The sequence below is a fragment of the Brienomyrus brachyistius genome, chromosome 20 (genome assembly GCF_023856365.1).
Source record: "Brienomyrus brachyistius isolate T26 chromosome 20, BBRACH_0.4, whole genome shotgun sequence".
Lineage (NCBI taxonomy): Eukaryota > Metazoa > Chordata > Actinopteri > Osteoglossiformes > Mormyridae > Brienomyrus > Brienomyrus brachyistius.
The window spans coordinates 3,636,589-3,655,405 of NC_064552.1; the positions used below are offsets into that span (position 1 = coordinate 3,636,589).

The following is an 18,817-nucleotide window of genomic DNA, read 5'->3' on the forward strand; positions in this document are numbered from 1 at the left end:
AATTGGATGGATGGATGGATGGATGGATGGAGATGACAGATAGGATTCCACTGGATTCCATCATCTTGTTAGACTGAATAATTCTCTATATAGTGAACTGCAGCTTTTTTCCAAAAGTGTTTGAGTGAGTGAGTGAGTGAGTGAGTGAGTGAGTGAGTGAGTGAGTGAGTGAGTGAACCATTTGACACACGGCCTGTGTCTGGGCCAAATGACACGCAGCTGCAGACGATTATAAGAGGAGGTTCCTGAGGCCACAGCGTCAATGAAGGTAGAGAGACATGCAGTTGCTTTGGGTGACTTTGCTTTATTGCTGTTTATTTTCATAGCATTATTGTGGTTGACAGGGGGAGGTTAGCTTCCTGCGAAGTGAAAACAAACATCCCAGCGAGGCATGTGAGCTTCATACTCCTGAGTCAGTCAAAAGCCCAGGATCACAGCTTGGAGATCAGACGTATCAGTCTAATCTGGGGTATGTTTACCAAAAGCTGCCGTTAGCAACTTGCATAATTGGAACCGTTCAGTTTCATGGTTCCAACTACAGGTATGTGAGTTTCTGCGCTGTTCGCAGCTATGCATTTGGCAGACGCAGTGCTACTGGAATGCGGCAGTGCTCCGAGTTTCTGCCTGCATGTATATACTCTGTTTTGATGTCATTTACGCTGCTCTTTGCCGTACTTCCCTTGGACTGTGTTTTGTTTTTCTGTCCTTAAAATGAGGGTTTATGCACCGACTTTATCCTCTTTCTTGTCTAAATGTACTTATTATTTTCAATCATAAATCCGGAAAGTAAAAATCCGGGCCAAAATTTTGTTTCAACCAACCTGTTGCGTATTCTGACAGTAAGACTCATTATACTCAACTGCTTGGCTAAAACAAAATCTTGGTCTGGATCTTTCTGGACCTGATCTTTCCGCTTCTGTTTTCAATGACCAGCCACTATATAAATATATAAGTGCTTTTATGCAAATTATCATCCCCCCGCCACCCATGTCTGTATTAGGTGACTTAAGCACGATCGTGGTACAATTTCTCTCTTCAAAGATTCATCAGCTTGCCCCCCCCCCCCCCCCCCAGTGATTGAAAGAGCTTCCTGTGCTTTTAAATCGACATGGCACCCGCTGTAGCGCTCATTTTGTGCCCGTGCCTCACAGGTGGCAGCCACATGGCGATGGACAACCTGTTACCACAGGGCGGGTTTGGGGGGGGGGATGCACAGGCTGGCGAGGTGAGGATCTGAGGACTCTGTGTCCCTGTGTGTGTCTCTGAGGAATCGAGGAGTCGTCTTTAGTTCATTCGCCCAGTGGGTAGATCAATGCATCACACAGAAATGCTCTTAAAAGCCTGAATCAGTCATCACTGCCATCCTCTGTGCCCCTCGGCCATTAGGAAAGACACTAATCACTGTGCTTCTTCGACGTGTTGTGACACAAATAACCGGCCACCAATTACCAGCTTCCATAGACACCAGCTCCCCGCTGCCGAAATGTCACGCTAGAAATACCTGCATGCCGTCGGGCGCCTCCCTTTCACGTGGCACCTCCCTTTAACGCGACGCCTCCCTTTGACGCAGCGCCTCCCTCTCACGCGCCACCTCCCTTTAAGGCGATGCCTCCCTTTGACGCAGCGCCTCCCTCTCACGTGCCACCTCCCTTTAAGGCGACGCCTCCCTTTGACGCAGCGCCTCCCTCTCACACGCCACCTCCCTTTGACGCGACGCCTCCCTTTGACGCAGCGCCTCCCTCTCACGCGCCACCTCCCTTTAAGGCGATGCCTCCCTTTGACGCAGCGCCTCCCTCTCACGTGCCACCTCCCTTTAAGGCGACGCCTCCCTTTGACGCAGCGCCTCCCTCTCACACGCCACCTCCCTTTGACGCGACGCCTCCCTTTGACGCAGCGCCTCCCTCTCACACGCCACCTCCCTTTAAGGCGACGCCTCCCTTTGACGCAGCGCCTCCCTCTCACGCGCCACCTCCCTTTAAGGCGACGCCTCCCTTTGACGCAGCGCCTCCCTCTCACACGCCACCTCCCTTTAACGCGACGCCTCCCTTTGACGCAGCGCCTCCCTCTCACATGCCACCTCCCTTTCACGCGGTGCCTGGCTGCCTTCATCTCCAGCTCGCTGTGTCACTTTTACTTTTTGTCTGAAAAGGTAACAATCCTCCAAAAACGCATCATTCGCGTCGCCATTGGCTTCTTAATTTGAGCCTCTGGTTTGCTGTCTCCCAAAAATCTCTCTATAGCTCCACTATTCTACCCTGCCCCCCCCAGAGGGAAATGAGATATAAATATCCTTAAATGCCCCCCCCCACCTCCACAGCCCCCCTACAGTTGAGTGAGTGGATGTTCTCGCCGTTCTTCCCTCGCATAACAATAACAGGCAAATCCCACAGCCGGTCTCTGAGGATTTTCTGAAATAACTGAAAATTGCATAAGTGGTTTACAGAGCTTTTATGACGGAAAGGAAAAGCTTTTAGGTTCGGTAATAATATAAATTACTCCTTGTCATTGTAGTTTCACGGTTTGTGAAAAACATGATTAAGTCACAGAAGGAATCAATGCGCCAGCCTTTGTGGAGAAAATAGGAGGCTCTTCATTTGGAGGGAGATCAGGTCAGAGCACCAATGCTGACTGTAACCTTTAAAGGCAGGAATCTGCTGATCATCCTTAGTTAATCTGCTGAGAAAGAATTCATCCATCATGACTCTCTGGACATATATATTTATAAGATTCTTCTGTCCAAAGAAACATATACCTGACAAATTCTTGCATCCAGATATTTTTAGGGATAAGCTGTTAGGGATAAGCGGTTAGGGATAAGCGGTTAGGGATAAGCGGTTAGGGACAAGCAGTTAGGGATAAGCGGTTAGGGACAAGCAGTTAGGGATAAGCGGTTAGGGACAAGCGGTTAGGGACAGGCGGTTAGGGATAAGCGGTTAGGGACAAGCGGTTAGGGATAAGCGGTTAGAGACAAGCGGTTAGGGATAAGCGGTTAGGGACAAGCGGTTAGGGACAAGCGGTTAGGGACAAGCAGTTAGGGATAAGCGGTTAGGGACAAGCAGTTAGGGACAAGTGGTTAGGGACAAGCAGTTAGGGATAAGTGGTTAGGGACAAGCGGTTAGGGATAAGTGGTTAGGGACAAGCGGTTAGGGATAAGCGGTTAGAGACAAGCAGTTAGGGATAAGCGGTTAGAGACAAGCGGTTAGGGATAAGCGGTTAGGGATAAGCGGTTAGGGACAAGCAGTTAGGGATAAGCGGTTAGGGACAAGCAGTTAGGGATAAGTGGTTAGGGACAAGCGGTTAGGGACAAGCGGTTAGGGATAAGTGGTTAGGGACAAGCGGTTAGGGATAAGCGGTTAGAGACAAGCGGTTAGGGATAAACGGTTAGGGATAAGCGACTTGCTCGAGGGCCCAACGGTGATATAATTACTCTGCCAGCAATGAGCAACCCTCTGAACTACACCATGACAGCCTTATTTTCATGGATTAATATCATTTTTATACAGCCAGAGTGATTCAGGTTAAGCATCTGGCTCAGCGTTACTGCAGTAGGAATCTCCTTGGGGGGCTTGAACCAAAAACCGACATGTCCTCATCCTTACAGTAAGTGGCGACTTCGTCTTCTCTGGGCCATTAAGCTCTTCTGGACTGCAGAGGGACAGGCTCCACAGAGGTGTCCTTAGGCTAACGATGAGCAGACGTGGTCATGGACCAGGCCTGACTACTTCCTGTTCCTTATTGAAGCAACAACAGCACCATGAGTTCTTCAGTGCGACATGCAGGTCAGTCAGTATCAATGTACTGCCACTTGATGCAGCATAAGGCATTTTCCTAAAATGTTTGGATTTTTCTTCTCCAGCTGACATTAAAAAGCCATTTTTTCCCACGGACTGCTGGTCCGGTGGTTATCACAGATGTTACATTTCACAGGATTTCCTACGTTGCAGCTCAACACAAGGAACCCATACTTAACCTTGTAAACAATAAATAACTGAAGGCTGGGATTTATAGTAATAAATAACATGTACTGTCAGCTTTGTGATATTTATCATTTGCTGGTTATTGTTTATTTATTGTTTATTATGTGTGTATAGCTGGCTAAAAGTGCTGAACTTCTCTGTGACTGTCCTGCATCGTGTGACCTTCTCCCCGCGATACCATAGTGCTGCTGTATTGTTTGATCTCCTCCCAAGGCGGTTTTCCATGACCTTCATCTCAAATGCTCCCATCTCCCGCTACCCACCCCCTCTGTTTAATTCTGAGGAGAACAGAGTTGAGGTTTTTGGGTTGGGGGGGGGGGGGTTGATTGAAGGGAGGCCAGGGTCACCATCATCCCATCTTCTCAGCTCCTTCATCCAGCTAAAAGCCATCAGAATAAATTACCTGGCAGATAATGACTGTCTGAACGTGACAGCAGTTTGTTGACCTGTTGGCGCGTACCTTCGTTCCGCCTCAATGAGTTTCTGGCGTGTTCTTCAGCTGAATGTGCGTTTATCTCGCGTGGATGGTTGCCGGTGCCTGTAAAATGTGCGTGGCCAGCATCGGCTTCAAAGTTCTTCAAAGAGAATCATTAGCCTGCCCCCCCCGCCCCCAAGTGAGCGAAACACTCACATTCTAAGCAGAAATTCATGAAATGCACATCATGAGTTTGGAAAGCTTTTAGGTGAGTATAACATATGCATACTGCATCTATTTCATTACCATAACATATTTAAAAAATGTATGAGTCTACTGAGTGGGATGTTTTGGGCTAAATGAATTCATCTCGTCTGAAAAGGAGAAGGAAAATGATCAAACCTATGGACGGATTCATGAACGTACTCATCCTCCTAGAAGGTGCTTCGGGCGAGCTCCCTCCTCTGGGTGTGGCAGAGAGCACAGCAGCTGTGTGTCTGCGCTTTCCACATTCCACCGCGGCTCTCGTTAAGGTATCTGCGCTGGATCCCTTCCCTGCCGCATGGTCAAAATATAACATGTTAGCTTGGTGCACAAATATCGACTTTTTCCGAATAAATCTGTGAGATGACCTGTGAGATCCAGCAGAAAATAGATCCTATCCTTCAGGATGAGGTAACCAGCTTGCCTCTATATTATTCAATTTCAAAAGGCATTTTATATAAACATCTTTATTTGCTGCAATTAATTCTCCTGAGGTTGAATTACCAGTAAAAGTTCTGGCTCAGAGTTTCACCTGAAATGGACTGTGGGCTGGTACGACATGCGGGGAAGCTGGGGGGGGGGGGGGGGCGGGGGGGGGGCTCCAATCTTAAAAACCACTTGAGACAACTTGAAACGGTCATGCAAAATTAAGGCAATCAGTTTAAGAGAAAATAAAGATTGTCAATGAAAGGGAAAAATCTAGAGACGGCAGGAAAAAAATGGCTGGATTAAAGCTTGAGTGGGAGGCTTTACCGCGATGATCATTCACGTGTTTGAACAAAGGACAGTTCCTTCTCTGCAATTAAACAGTAATTGAGTAAACAAGCATAATGAACCTGGCCTCTGAGGTTCGACGTGGCCTCGGAGAGCCGGTTGTTTGAAGCTCTAGTGCAGTGTTTCCCAATCTGGTCCTCGGGGGTCCACAGACAGTCCACGTTTTTTTCCAAAAACGTGGAATATCTAGCAGAGAGCTGGGAGGAAGCAAAAATGGGGACCGTCTCTGGTTTCCCAGAGGACTGGACTCTGAAACACTGCACTAGAGCTTCAAACTGGGAAAAGCATACACTACGTATGTTATGTCAGAGAAAAATCAGCTAATGAATTCAGACCACAAGCAAAATTTAGTGACCATTATCTTTGAAGGCCAAGACATGCGGTTACAGCGGCTGTGCTTATCACCACCCAAACCACATAGTTGCATGGGGGCCCTAATATGTAGGGCGCCCCCTGCTGGCCACATGCAGTCAGTGCACAAGTAGAGATGAGGGGGCCTCAAGTGACTTTTTGAGTGGGGCCCCCGATACAATAACCCTCCCCCCCCCCCCCCCGCATTTCTGTGGCCAGAAGTCAACATGAAGCACCTAAAGGAAATCGACATAATATTATATGGTGGGTGATTGTAAACTGAGATCGAGTGCCTAATACTCTAAGACGGATAAATGGAGAGACGTGCGGCTCTGGTCTCTCTTGGTGGTAGGAAGACCTTCATGGCTCAGCTACTGGGCTGAGAAAGCGGCAATATATACTCACTCATTTTTAGTTTTATCTAATTTCTTGGATGCCTCTATATTTGTCCAGAATTACTTGTTTACAACCCAAAGACATAAACGGATTTATGGATTTATTCAAGGTGGCAAACTTTAATAGTGCAGTGATAATGTGGATACTCTTCTGTGGTCTGAGACTCCTTTGTATACTATAATTGCAATATAATTGTAACAAAATATCATTCCACAAGAATTCATTTTACTATGTATCACTTTAATGATACCTGAGAGCAAAAGATCTTTGGTTAGTGTGCGCGTAATTGCGTGTTGCAGTACTTTGCGTTCTGAGACTAACTGGTAAACAATTATGTCTCAGAAAAAAGAATGGAAATAGCCCATATAATATATAGCAATTTTCCAGAATAATTGAAGCGAGAACCTCAGTTGTTCTGGGTTTATGAGATTTTCCTGCATGGTTTTAGTTTTCAGCTTGTCCAGGAGTTTAGATGATGATGATGACAATGATGATGATCATTTAGGCTTCTTCATAGATTAAGGCTTATTTCCCAGACCCTGGTTTCCTGGGAATTCCTCATCGGTTGGGCGTGATTCCAGTTCCCGTGCTTCTTCCGGAATTCTGACATTCAGCTCAGCTTGGTCCCGGTGCCCCCACTGACTCATATAGAAATGCCCTTCATTAGCTGCCGCTAACCCTAACCCCCACTGAAATGGTGTCACTGCACGTCCTCTCATACAAACAGTGACCTTTTCAGGCTGCATCGGAACCCCCCCCCCCAAAAAAATTGGCGCCCTCAAACCTTTTCATGACTCAGGGCCAACATTAAATATTGATATTCTCTGCCAACTGAGTTGTTTTGCTCAACTCCATAGTTGATGCGTTGATTTTATGACATTTTTGTCATTCTAGTTAACTTTCAGAGTCCAGAGAAGGCATGAAGCATTAGTGTGAATGAATATACAGCACAGAGCCTAAATTAGCACTGATGGGGGGTAACGGCTAAGTCAACTTAGCTAACCTGCCAGGTTCCAGTCCCACTGTTTGGTCTGTGGGATGGAGGAACAGGTCAGTTTCAGGTTTGGTCTGTTATTCAGACAGGGCAGATCTCACTTCAGGATTGTTCTTTGACACAAAGGATAAAACATAACACAAGTCTTCAGCATAGCCATTCAGCCCCCACCTCGGTTTTTTTCTGTGCTTCATTTACAGTTAACCTATCGGCAGCCTCATCGGAGACTAGACTTTACTTCTCCTTATTCGACACTTATGACAGATTTTATTACACATACTGTATATGAAGCTACCAAACATATAAACCAAACATATAAACTAAGGTTAGAGCCCTGAAGGACTTTAGTGATCAGCGTTAAACTTTAAAGTATATTTTCTAGCCAGAACTGACCAATAGAATTTTACAGAATTTTCCCAGGAAGTGATTCTGCTCGACACCTGGGACTTTTCTCCACCGTTTGCTGTGAAACCCCAGGCAGAGAGGCACTTGGGGGAGACTCACTGCTGTTTAACACCCCTGAGCTTTGGGGGCCCCCTGTTGGCCACAATTAGTCACTGCACTGGGCCCCCGGAAACAAGTCATCCCTGGGCAGTGCGTTTAAGGATGTAGAAGCACCATTCATCCAGCTATAGTTCAAATGTCCTTTTCTATGCAGGCTTGTGGCTAATCTGGAGCCTTTCTCCAGAAGCACAGGGTACAAGCAGGAGGATATGGCTGCACCCGTTATAATGATAGCAACGGCACAATATAAACTGGGAAAACTGGGACCTGCCAAATTCATAGGGGCCACACAGGCATGTAGCCCTATAGTCAAGTAACCAATCTGGATTTTTACCGTTTCTGATCCGGCACGCAGCCGGCTAATAAAATTACAAGTTTGAACACTCGAAATTTGCTTTAGCCACCCCCCCCCCAGTTAGTGAAATATACCAATGGAGCCCCCCCCCCGCCCAATCGGCATCTATTGAGAGGAATTTCTCGGAGTACACTTCAATAATAAGAGTGACAAAGAAGAGCCACGGTGGATGAGGAGATGACATTCAACCTGCCTAACAGAAAGAAAACATGATTTCTGGGTATTAAAAACTAGCTCTCTGCTATGTGTCAGACAAATTAGAACAAGCCAATCCATGTAATTCAACACAGGTGGCTTTGAAGTCAGTGACCATGTGTTCAGTTTCAAAGACCCTTTGATTCGGCTTTGATTCATACACCCTTCAGCAAAGTGGAAGCCGCTCACGTCTGCTGCGTTAACATAACAGAGGCCCCAGTGCTGTATGGGGAACCAGGTATTGACTTAATAAATGGTTCCTGGCTCCACCATCGCCAGGTTCAAAGAGAACAGCAGGCGAACATTTAAAGGGGAAGTGCCGCCGAAAATGTGCCGTTTGCTTTAAGGTACTTGCTGCAGGGCTCGAATTAGCTCCTGTTGCAGTTTGTTTACTTGTTTTGTTCTTTTTCTTTGTGCGAACGTTTTTACGAGGCTTGCTTGGGGCGGGACCGTGAACCGGGCTCTGCGGCACGCGGACTTGGTTGACGAGAATGGCAGTGGGGAGAAGTGAAAGCCGCCATTTTGGTGCCAGCAGAGAGGAAAACAGGTACACAAGCACAAAGGGAGGTATAGGGTCATGCCGGGTCATGCTGGGTCATGCCGGGTCATGCTGGGTCATGCTAGAGGCATCACCCCCCTCCCCCCAGCCCAGAAATGTAACCAATTACGCCTTCTGATAACAGATAATTGCATAAAATTCCAAACAATTTACTCAGAACCCCCCCTCTCCAGGTTGGTAAACTTTACCAAGACCCCCCACCCGTGTCGCCCCTCCTGCTGTGAGCCCCCTCCTCTGGCCCCCCCTGATGTCTCCACTATTATACATGCAAAAACAAGCTCTGTGCTACATCCGCAGCCCAATTAGTCACGACCCTAAGTCGCATTTTCAATATGACGCGCAAGCAGACACTCACTGATAGGACCCCTCCTCTGTGACCTTTGACCCCATAATTAGGGAGCTGATTGGGTGCAGCTGTGGGTGTCTGGGACAGCTCCTGGTGCGCCGCCCTGTTTTAACCCCGGGAATGACAGCCCAGCCATGCACCGGTCCTCACACCCCCATGAATAAAATGTACTGATAAATTTTTTTTTTTTTTTTTTTAGGTTTCATTTTTTTTTTAACCTACCGTCTTTTTTGAGATTCACAAATAAAATCTCACACATAAGTATACATAATTAGTCACTCGAGGGAGCAGATTGGGAAGAAACACATTTTTTTAAGAAAAACATTAAAAAAAAGATCATGTCATACAAGACCCAAGTCCAGCCCATTACAAAAAAATGAATCTGTTTCATCTATGTTTTTTTTTATCTGTTCTGAGTCATTTTAGCACAGTGACAAAATGGGATGACCAGTCCCTTCGGCTAATGAGCAAGTCTGCACTAATGATGTGCCCTGAACCATGAAACACTCCGTCTGCCATTAAACAGAATCAAATCTCAACTTAGGAGATGTCTTACAGATGCCTTAGATTGGACACACGGCCACAGATGTGCTTTGATCTATCACACCCCCTCCAGCAGCTTCCCTGTTCACTTGGACCAATCCATGTTGACTTTTCAAGTGGAAAGAGACCCTGCAAAATGGTATGTACCATGATGTGGGAAATGACGGGGGTGTAATATGTATGGTGTTAACTCATAACACTCTTTAGCTTAAAATATCCTGCTTCTTTATTTGAGCTGATTGCATTAAAATGGCCGCCTCGCCTACAGTTATTGAGTAATATAATAACATCCCTTCACTTCCTTGTCCGGCTTTTGGAGACCTTGGTGCGTCTGCATCCTATGTCAGGCTGCACAGAGCACAGGACCAAAGACCATCCTAAGCCACAAAGTCCAAATAAGTGTAGGACAGCCCCTCCCACTCTCTTTATGAGTCATCAGCATCAGCAGGCCTTCGCAAATATCGCACGTATAATAATTTTGTGCATCATTTCGATTTCAGAAAAACAATGTTTACTCCTAACAGCTATATTTTGCACTGATTATGTTATTTACTGAGTTGTTGTTTCCCAATTAATTCTTCAAATGAAGCATCAGGAAAATGCCGAGTGCACAAATTAATTCCAGCTTTATAAAAATGTCCAGCTAATTAAACAGCTGAGAAATTTAAGCTTTTAAGCCTGTGCATTGATAACAGACCAAGTGTTGCCACCACAAGCTGGGAGCGCGTTGCAGGGCCTCAAATTCTGGGTGCAAAGAAAATGATAAGTTATCCTCCGATGAAAAGACTGGCTGGAAGCAGAACCGACTCTGCGATACATATAATTCAAATGTATATAAATCAAAATCCCAGAGTATTATAATTCATAGTCTCTCCCTTTTGAACTTGAAGTTTACATTTTCACTCAAGTGCCCAGGCGGTTTTTAAGAATACCAGCACTGAAGAAAATGAGAAAAAGATTTATTTTGCAATATTATGGATCTCCCATAATAATTAATAATGTATAATGAATATTTCACTCATGTTTTTGCAAAATTGATAAGAATATATATCTGTATGCATGTTAAAACTTGGTGTCCTTTATGATTGCAGACTATTGTGTGTGACAATTTTTGAGTTTTGTTTTAATATTTCCTGTTGATGAAAATGCCAGGACAAGTTAAACGGTCAAAGCATTAAAAACAGATTTATTTGGATGAAAATTTATTTGGTAAGCTTGCCTCGGAGGAGTGGGTCCTAGTACGTTGTTTCCCAATCCGGTCCTGGGGGACCCACAGATGGTCCATGTTTTCACTCCCTCCCAGCTGCCAGTACGGGAATAAGAATGTGGATGTGGAGCTGGGAGAGAGCAAAAACGTGGACTGGCTGTGGGTCCAGCAGGACCGGGCTGGGACATAATGCCATAATCCAGGGACAGATTCTTGCATGAAGGGATTGTAGCTGGTGACTCAACAAGACTCCAAACCTGAGCAAAGATGTCTTGGGTTTTTGGGCCAATTTGGGTCGATCACTGGAACTGGAACCGACTGATCGCTGATTACAGGGTGGGGAGGGGGCGTGGAGATCTTCCATTTAAAGAGTAACTTCACCCCCTGCTCCGAGTCTTACTCCCCCCACGGCATCATTTTTTAAATTGCTAAAAAGTGGCCAAAGGGCTGAGTTCTAGTGGTGATCAGTATCATTACAGAAATGGAAACAAAGTTACTCGATTGTCCAAGTAAAACAAAGAGGTGTGAGGCGTGATTCAGCGGGCTAGTATTCAGAAAAAGTAACTGGCCTGCTGAGGAGCTTGCAAAGCAGAACATTAAAGCAAAAATAAAAGGTGGAATTAGAGATGGTGGCAGAAACCTCTTCCTGCAGCTCAATGTTTGTTACGTAAGAGCAAAGCTCTGCAGATAACTCCGCTCTCCGACGCACCTGAGGTCCACGGCGCCACATACACGTCATCACCTGCGGACGAAACGTGAACCTTCAAACAGCCCAGCATTCGGGCTCGGCTGGTTTCCCTCTCTGTACTCCGCCGTTTTTCTGTTATTGACGGCAATCATAACAGCATCTTCTGCCATTTATGTCGTGATTGCAGACAAAACTGATCAGACAAATTAAGACCTTGTTCTATATCTTTCATTATCAGTCATGTCTGCCTCTGAGGCCAGTTTTGTGTGGGCAGAGCACATGGAGAAAACATGAACCTACAGCAGTGAAGTAGTCAGCAGGTCAGGTGAGGTGGGAGAGCATGCCCTGGTACTGCGTATTACCGCACAACCAAACACCTCAGGATCCCAGTTGGCGACCCCCGAGACCCAGATAGGGTCCAGTTCTACCCTCTGGAAATGCCCATCTATCTGCTGTAGCCAGGTGTTAAGTGGACGTTCCCTTGGCCTGGTCCAGCCGCTTGGGTCCTCAGCAATGAGGATCCTGGAAGCTGGAACACCCTCAAAGAAACACGCCACATGGCCGTAACTGACGCTCCCTCACAATGCAGGTAATGTGCCTCATTCGGAATTCCCTGAGCAACCACTCATTCGACACAAAGTCAAACCAGTGGTACCCATTGACATTGAAGAGACTCAGTAGCAAAGGAGTCCAGTCTTCGTCTCAGCTCACTGGATAGTGTCCATGTCTCACAGCCATACAGCAAGACAGGGAACACCAGGACTCTAAAGACCTGGACCTTCATCAGGAGCGTCACACACCCCTTTCCAGTGACCTCATGACCCCCCCATGCTCTTCCAGTCCGTCTGCCGACTTCATAGGAAGAGTCACCCGAGACATGAATGTCCCTGCCAAGGTAAGCGAATCTCTCGATGAGGTCGACATTCTCCCCGCAGACAGACACATTGCTGAAGGTTGAGCCCAGGATGCTCTGGAGAGCCAGTGAGGTCAGGCCTGTGGGGGGTCGGGCCTGGTGTGGTGCTGAGGCCTCGCCTTAAATTCTTCTGACATCCTTTGGTAATGTGACTATTGCATGTGTGCACATCCCCATGCACATCACACATCATGCAGTGCTGGTACAGTCATATCATTTAGCATACGGCTCGAAAAAGACATTTAATGTGTTTAAAGTGTTAAACCAGCTGCAAAATCGATATTTGAGATTGGTCAAAGTAAAAGCTGTACTTTGAGTGATTAAGACAAAAAATTGGTCGATGTAAATCAGATGCCGATCGATTGCAGCTTCACGTTGCCCTGGAGGAACACCGTAAGAAGAAGTGCATACCAGTTAGGGTACCCAGGACTAAATACGTCCCTTCAGCTATAAGCGTGATTCCAGGGGAGGGCCGGTCGGGGTGAGCTGATCCCAGGGAGCTCAGGACAGCCAGAGTAGAATGACCTTCCATTGCGCGGCACCTCAAAGAAACAGTCCATCGAATCACAGGGTGGGAGTGCATGGCAGAAAGATCAGGGCAGAAGGCAGGACACACCCTGGACAGGATGTCCAAGCAGTGATGCATTTTGGGTAATTTAGAAACCCCATTTGAAACTCATAGCACAGAGAGAACACGGAAACTCTCAACACAGGCAGCGGAACGAAGGCTGGACCCCCCCCTCACCCCCAACCCTACAAATGTGAGGCATCAATGTAGGCTGTCATGTTACCTCAAGAAAGGAACAATCAGGTATGATTCCTCGAATTACGGAAACCTGCATGTACTACGATATGCTTTAATCTTCATGAAGTCCTTCCATAAAACCACAGCTCTTGATCGTCTTTGCTGCGGCCTTTTCAGATTCTACTAAAAAGATTCTATTAAGACGCAGAATTCCTGGAAGCAGTCGAACCTTATTTCGTGTTAAGAGGTATGGATGATGGCTACTTGAGATAGCAAGCCATATATTAGTATTTATACAGGTATAATGCTCTAACCAAAAGGGCCCACGGGAAAGTAAGATTAAATACCTGATTACACTTCTGCTCATTTGCGCTGTTTTCTGTGCGGCGTGTCTGATCCCATCATGATGCTGTAGTGTGTGTGCGTGCGTGTGCGTATTCACGCCTGTCTTTGTTATTGTCGGGGATTGGAGGCTGCCTCGAGTCTGGACCAGCGACTTCATCAGCGGTTTCGCACCACAGAGCGCGGCTGAGGGTGTGAGTGCAGCGCGGCCGCGCGTCTCACACAGACTGGACTCGCCGGATTTTCAGGGCGCAGTAAGTAATTGCTGACTAATTGCAAAGCTGTTGTTCAGTGCGAAGACTTAGTGCTGCTACGTATCGTGATAGTTTCGTGAATGTAGATGCATGTGCACATGTGCGGATTGGAGAGAGTAGTGTGCTATTCATCCACGCATTAAATTCTCCATGTGTTTTTTTTTTTATTTGCAAAAATAAAAGAGTAAATGAAGGAAGAAAATGAAGAAGAATCTTTTTTTTCAGAGGGTCATTTCTTTTGCTGTCAGTTACATGACGGCAAACTTCCATATTGGACACGTGTGGTAAGTGGGCATTTCAGCATTAGCTGGATCCCCTGATGCTATATAATTATCGTCGTATAATTCTTTTATTTTATAATTATTATATAATTTCCAACATTTTGATAGAGATGAGAGGGCACAGAGAAAAACAGTCTGACTGAAATACTATCTCAAATTCCTCATTGAAAATTATGAAAATATAATCTAGAGATTGTAAGATAGAAGTTTATTACCTAGGATTTTGCTAACACTTTTGACACCTGAGGAATTTACCTGCCTAATTATTCAGTTATTTCATCCTTCGCTACACTGTTGCTCGGCAAGGTGATGCTTGTGAGCGAGTTTTATAGTTTAAAAAGGCGGTGCTCTGTTTCATTTCTACTAAGATGATTATGCGCGTCAGTAACCTTCGGCGCTCCGTTATGTTACCTACCGTGAGCTGCTGTCTGTTGAAACTTCAAGCCGAGACGCGGATATTACTGGCATCCGAATCATTTGCGTTGTCGCTACATATAATCGTAATTTGCCATATTGACAATAAAATGAAAAATACATTTTAAGTGACTGCTTGCATGGGTGAACACCGTAATGCTATGTTATGAGTCGTTATTTGTTTACTTTCGTAATCTCATCAGCACAGGTCTTAATTCCAAAATCTCGGCATGTCTAATAGGATTTAAAACGGAGAAAAGACACGTTTCACGTAAATAAATATTATTATATAAATATATAAATATTAATATCTTTATGTTGGATAAATAATTAAATGCCTTATCTCGCTTGCCTTTTGAGGTCCTGGACCGTGTAATTAATCTTTTAAAGCGCACGTATCTCCTCCAGTCAGGCGAAGCAAGGACGCGCTGTTCCAGCAACCACATTCCATCACTTACGCTGAAAAACGTGAAAGCAGGACTGCGTGACTGAGTTTTGCTAAATGCCGGAGCAGACACCATTTCCTCCGCAGTCATTGGGCATCTCAGCTGGACTCAGGGCCACTTTATAGGCTGCGTCTTTCCACACTTGACGATGAACCAGTCAGTGGCCCCTCTCCACACCTCCTCATTCTCGTGCAACATCAGCTCGATCTCTGAGCCCCACCTGTTCATCGGTGTAACCAAGAGCGAGCCCTACCACGTCGCCGTCCCCCTGACTGTCTTCTATGGCCTGCTCTTCGTGTTCGGGCTAACCTCCAATAGTGTGAGCTTCCTGACCCTCCTGACCAATGCCCGCATGAAGGCCAGCACCATCCGACCCTACCTGCTGAGCCTGGTTGTCTCTGACATCCTCCAGCTGCTCACTGTGCCCGTCACGCTCTACCGATACTACTGGGAGAGCTACCCCTGGCGGCTGGGCGAGCCGCTGTGCAAAGTCTACTTCATGATCCGCCAGATGTACTGCGCCACCACCAGCTGGACCATCCTGGCGTTCACCGTGGAACGCTACGTGGCCATCTGCCACACCATGTGGTCTATCTCCAGCCTGGAGAAGGCTCGTCTACCCTGCTTGCTGGCCGGTGTCTGGGCGCTATCCCTGGCTTCCGCTGTGCCGTTCGCCCTGGTGTATGGGCAAGCCCCAGCCTGCATCTTGGACTACACTGCAACATCACCTTCAGAAGCCTTCATGCTGTCCTCCATGTGTGAAATGATAGAAGATGAGCCGTCCCCCATATACCGGGCGGCCCTCTTAATGAGGGCCGTCCTCTGTTTCCTGGTGCCATTGGTGGCCATCGTCACCCTCTTCTTCCTCATGATCTCCCACCTCTTACGCCATGGCCGCCAGAGAAAAGCCATTGGCCTCACCAGGACAGTGGTGGCAGCCAAGGGGCAACCTTCACCACACCAGGGGAGGGGGAAACTACTTTTCTACGAAAGACGGGCTCTACAGCTTATGGGTGAGTTACAAGCAAGCCAAACTAAAATCTTTTTCACTTCAGGATTGCCATTTGACCTGTGGACCGAATAAAATGGATTTTGCAGAATACATATAGGAACGTTGCGTTGGCACAGTGACTGGCGCTGTTGCCTTATATCTCTGGGATCAGGGTTTGAGTGTCTGCCAAGACTCCCCATGTGTGCCGTTCATGTTCTCCCCATGTCGTCGTGGGGTTTCCTCCGGTTTCTCCCCACAGTCCAAAAACATGCTGAGGCTAATTGGAGTTACCAAGTTGTCCATAGATGTGAATAGCATGTGAGTGAATGATGTGTGAATGTGCCATGAAATGGGTCGGCACCCCATCCTGGGTTATTCCCTGCCTCGTGCCCATAGGCTCCGGACCCCTGCGACCCTGAATAGGACAAGCGGTTACAGAAGATAGATGGCTGGATGGAGAATTAATATATTTATTATTCAATTAAAAGTCCGCACACCTAAAAACGTGATAACACTTCAACAAACAAACAACCATTTAAGAAACTCAGGTAAACAAAGTTCTAAAACATTTGTTTTGTCTGGTATGTTTTTTGGAGATTTAGTTCCAAGGGTCTAAGACTGGACTCTTCTCGTCTTAAAAAGTCTCATAGTGAATGAATGCTATCGGTGCATTTACCATAAGACTGTGAAATGTCCTGAATGGTATTCTGGAAGATCTCTGTGCAGATCTCCCAGCAAGGTGAAACTCTCAGGCCAGCTGGCTGGAGACCGCTTACTCTGCGGGCTGCACGTTTAGTGATGCAACACATGTGAAGGAGAGAGCTGTTCACCCTTCTGTGCGGCGGTGAATGTGACGCGATGGATGGATGGATGTGCTCTCTAGAGCTTCTTACCACAGGCAGGACGCCAGTCCATCGCATTTAAACCCAGATCCCAGTTCTTCGTTCTCACCTGTCAACTCTGATATCAGTTTTGTATAACTATATACAGACCTTAGGCAGAGAGACTAACACATGTCTGTTATACTTCCTGCCAAAGCACCGGAGTCTATGGAGTAGTATATTATAAGTACATTTTCACTTGTGAAATGAGTCAATCTTTTTAAAGCGTCCTGCGTATACTTTGGAAATGCATACATCGGAATTGACGTGCCGATCCAGATTGTCTCAAGAGCCAGCATGTCTACGGAAGCATTTCTCCAGAAACCTGCTCTGTTTCTGCCGTGGCAGCATCTGCCACAGGAACCTGCTGTGAGTCATGAATGAAGATCTAACAACCAGCCAGTTCCAATTGATTTTCTTCCTGAAAACTCTTATAGACGCTGTGCCAGGAAGTAGTTACAATTCACTAAAGAAGAGTCAAGGTTTAGGGGAAACTGACTTATCACAGTCCGTTTGTGTGCGAATCTTGTCTTATTGTGTGTGGTTTATTTTCTTACTTCTGCAGGAGCGGTAGTGGTGGCCTTCTTTGTGTGCAACTTCCCCGACATGGCCTCGTCCCTCATGCAGGTCTACGTCGAGGTGTGGTCCGACACCGTGCTGCGGGTCTACACTGCCCTCAAGTCCTACCTCTCGTTGCCTCTTTGGTACGTCAACAGTGCCCTGGACCCCATCCTATTCTGTATGTCCTCCGACACCTTCCGCAAGGCCTGCTGGAAGACCTTGGGACCAATACAATCCCGCTGCCTGTGTCAGCGGCAAAAGGCACCTGCGGCCAGGAGCAGGACCAGGCTCACGTCCACCAGGACCATGAGCTTCTCCAGGTGGGAGTCTGGAGAATGTGCTGGGCTCAGGCACCAACAAGAGGATCCACAGCTGCTCTCACTACATAACTTACGTTAGGGCTGGGGGTCTGGTTCCCTTTCTCGAAGAAAAGAAACACTTGCTTGAGGAGTTTCTGTCCTGCGGACTTTGATAATTATGCTTGACTTCACTTGTAACCCATGGTGTTTGGATGATGTTGTGCTTGATTCACGATGAAGTTCATCCCACCACCCTAATTATCCAAGAGACTTTATCCGCTCAACAATTTGCTTGTTCAACAAATTTATCCAGTAATAGCACATTCACAACTAATGGATGTTTTAAAAATGTATTGTAGGTTAATCAGTTATTAAACATTAGAGTGGTTTATTTCCATCAAAAACATCTTTCTGTCCTTTCCACACTATCATGGTTATGGTTTGTCCTGAATATGTCCTTTGTTGCAGTGCTTTTATCATCAAAAGGAAAATACTCATGTAATGTTAGAAACTTCTACTTTTCCTTGATGTCCTTTATATGTCATTTCATTATTAAAAACGGCATATCTATTTATTATAATAATTTCTGGAACATTTCTGGAAAAAAAAACATACTTGGTTTGAATATACCAAATGTATGAATATAAAAATGTTTGACTGTCTTCGGGAATAAGTCGTTTAAAGGAATAAACCACCATAATGGAATATAATCCCAACTAAATCTTATTATTGTGGTATGGCAGGAGCCAAGATGCATGTTTTTATTATGCGTAAACCGTACATTAGACAGCGTTTGTCGTATGTGTGGAGTAAGATGTACTATGCTGCCCAATGCTGGCATATTTATGTTGTCCATAGCGTGTTGGCATGACTGACAGGCAACGCTCTACTACCTGGCTTTACCCATGTATTGGAATCGCGGTTAGGGGAGATGGATAGATGAAAGGTTACAGGCCACATATTTAAGTAGCCCTAAAGGAATATAGTGTCTTTAGGAAAATTTAAATATATAGAAGGTTTAAAGGTTATAGCACAGAGTAGTATAATTTGCTAACTTTTCCAAAGTTCCTTTTTACGTAACTTTTTAACGTTTCCAAGTTTCATACTCAGGATCCAAAAATA

General features: G+C 46.0%; 1 protein-coding gene and 1 long non-coding RNA gene across 8 annotated transcripts; both read left to right on the plus strand.

Moving 5' to 3' along the window:
• Window positions 1-256: 256 nt before the first annotated feature.
• LOC125715957 (uncharacterized) lies at window positions 257-3,855 on the plus strand. Its single transcript, XR_007384231.1, has 3 exons — window positions 257-268; window positions 345-469; window positions 3,602-3,855. It is a non-coding gene; the product is annotated as an uncharacterized LOC125715957 (long non-coding RNA).
• Window positions 3,856-8,106: 4,251 nt separating this feature from the next.
• Window positions 8,107-18,382, plus strand: LOC125716030 (neurotensin receptor type 1-like). Of its 7 annotated transcripts, none has more exons than XM_048988248.1 (7): window positions 8,107-12,157; window positions 12,303-12,463; window positions 13,164-13,292; window positions 13,404-13,473; window positions 13,699-13,822; window positions 14,926-15,976; window positions 17,401-18,382. In XM_048988248.1, the coding sequence occupies exons 6-7, from the start codon at window positions 15,112-15,114 to the stop codon at window positions 17,793-17,795; spliced, it is 1,260 nt and encodes a 419-aa protein (XP_048844205.1). In that variant the 5' UTR covers window positions 8,107-12,157; window positions 12,303-12,463; window positions 13,164-13,292; window positions 13,404-13,473; window positions 13,699-13,822; window positions 14,926-15,111; the 3' UTR covers window positions 17,796-18,382. The 7 variants fall into 7 exon arrangements, with proteins under 7 accessions (XP_048844205.1, XP_048844207.1, XP_048844208.1 ...); XM_048988250.1 differs by having other exon boundaries at window positions 8,107-9,812; window positions 11,807-12,463; XM_048988251.1 differs by having other exon boundaries at window positions 8,107-8,772; window positions 9,689-12,463.
• The last annotated feature ends 435 nt before the right edge of the window (window positions 18,383-18,817 follow it).

Coding starts and splice junctions, on each gene's coding strand:
- LOC125716030 (XM_048988249.1), top strand. CDS start 15,112: ATGAACCAGTCAGTGGCCCCTCTCCACACCTCCTCATTCTCGTGCAAC. Junction 15,977..17,400: donor ACGGGCTCTACAGCTTATGG/GTGAGTTACAAG, acceptor TTACTTCTGCAG/GAGCGGTAGTGGTGGCCTTC.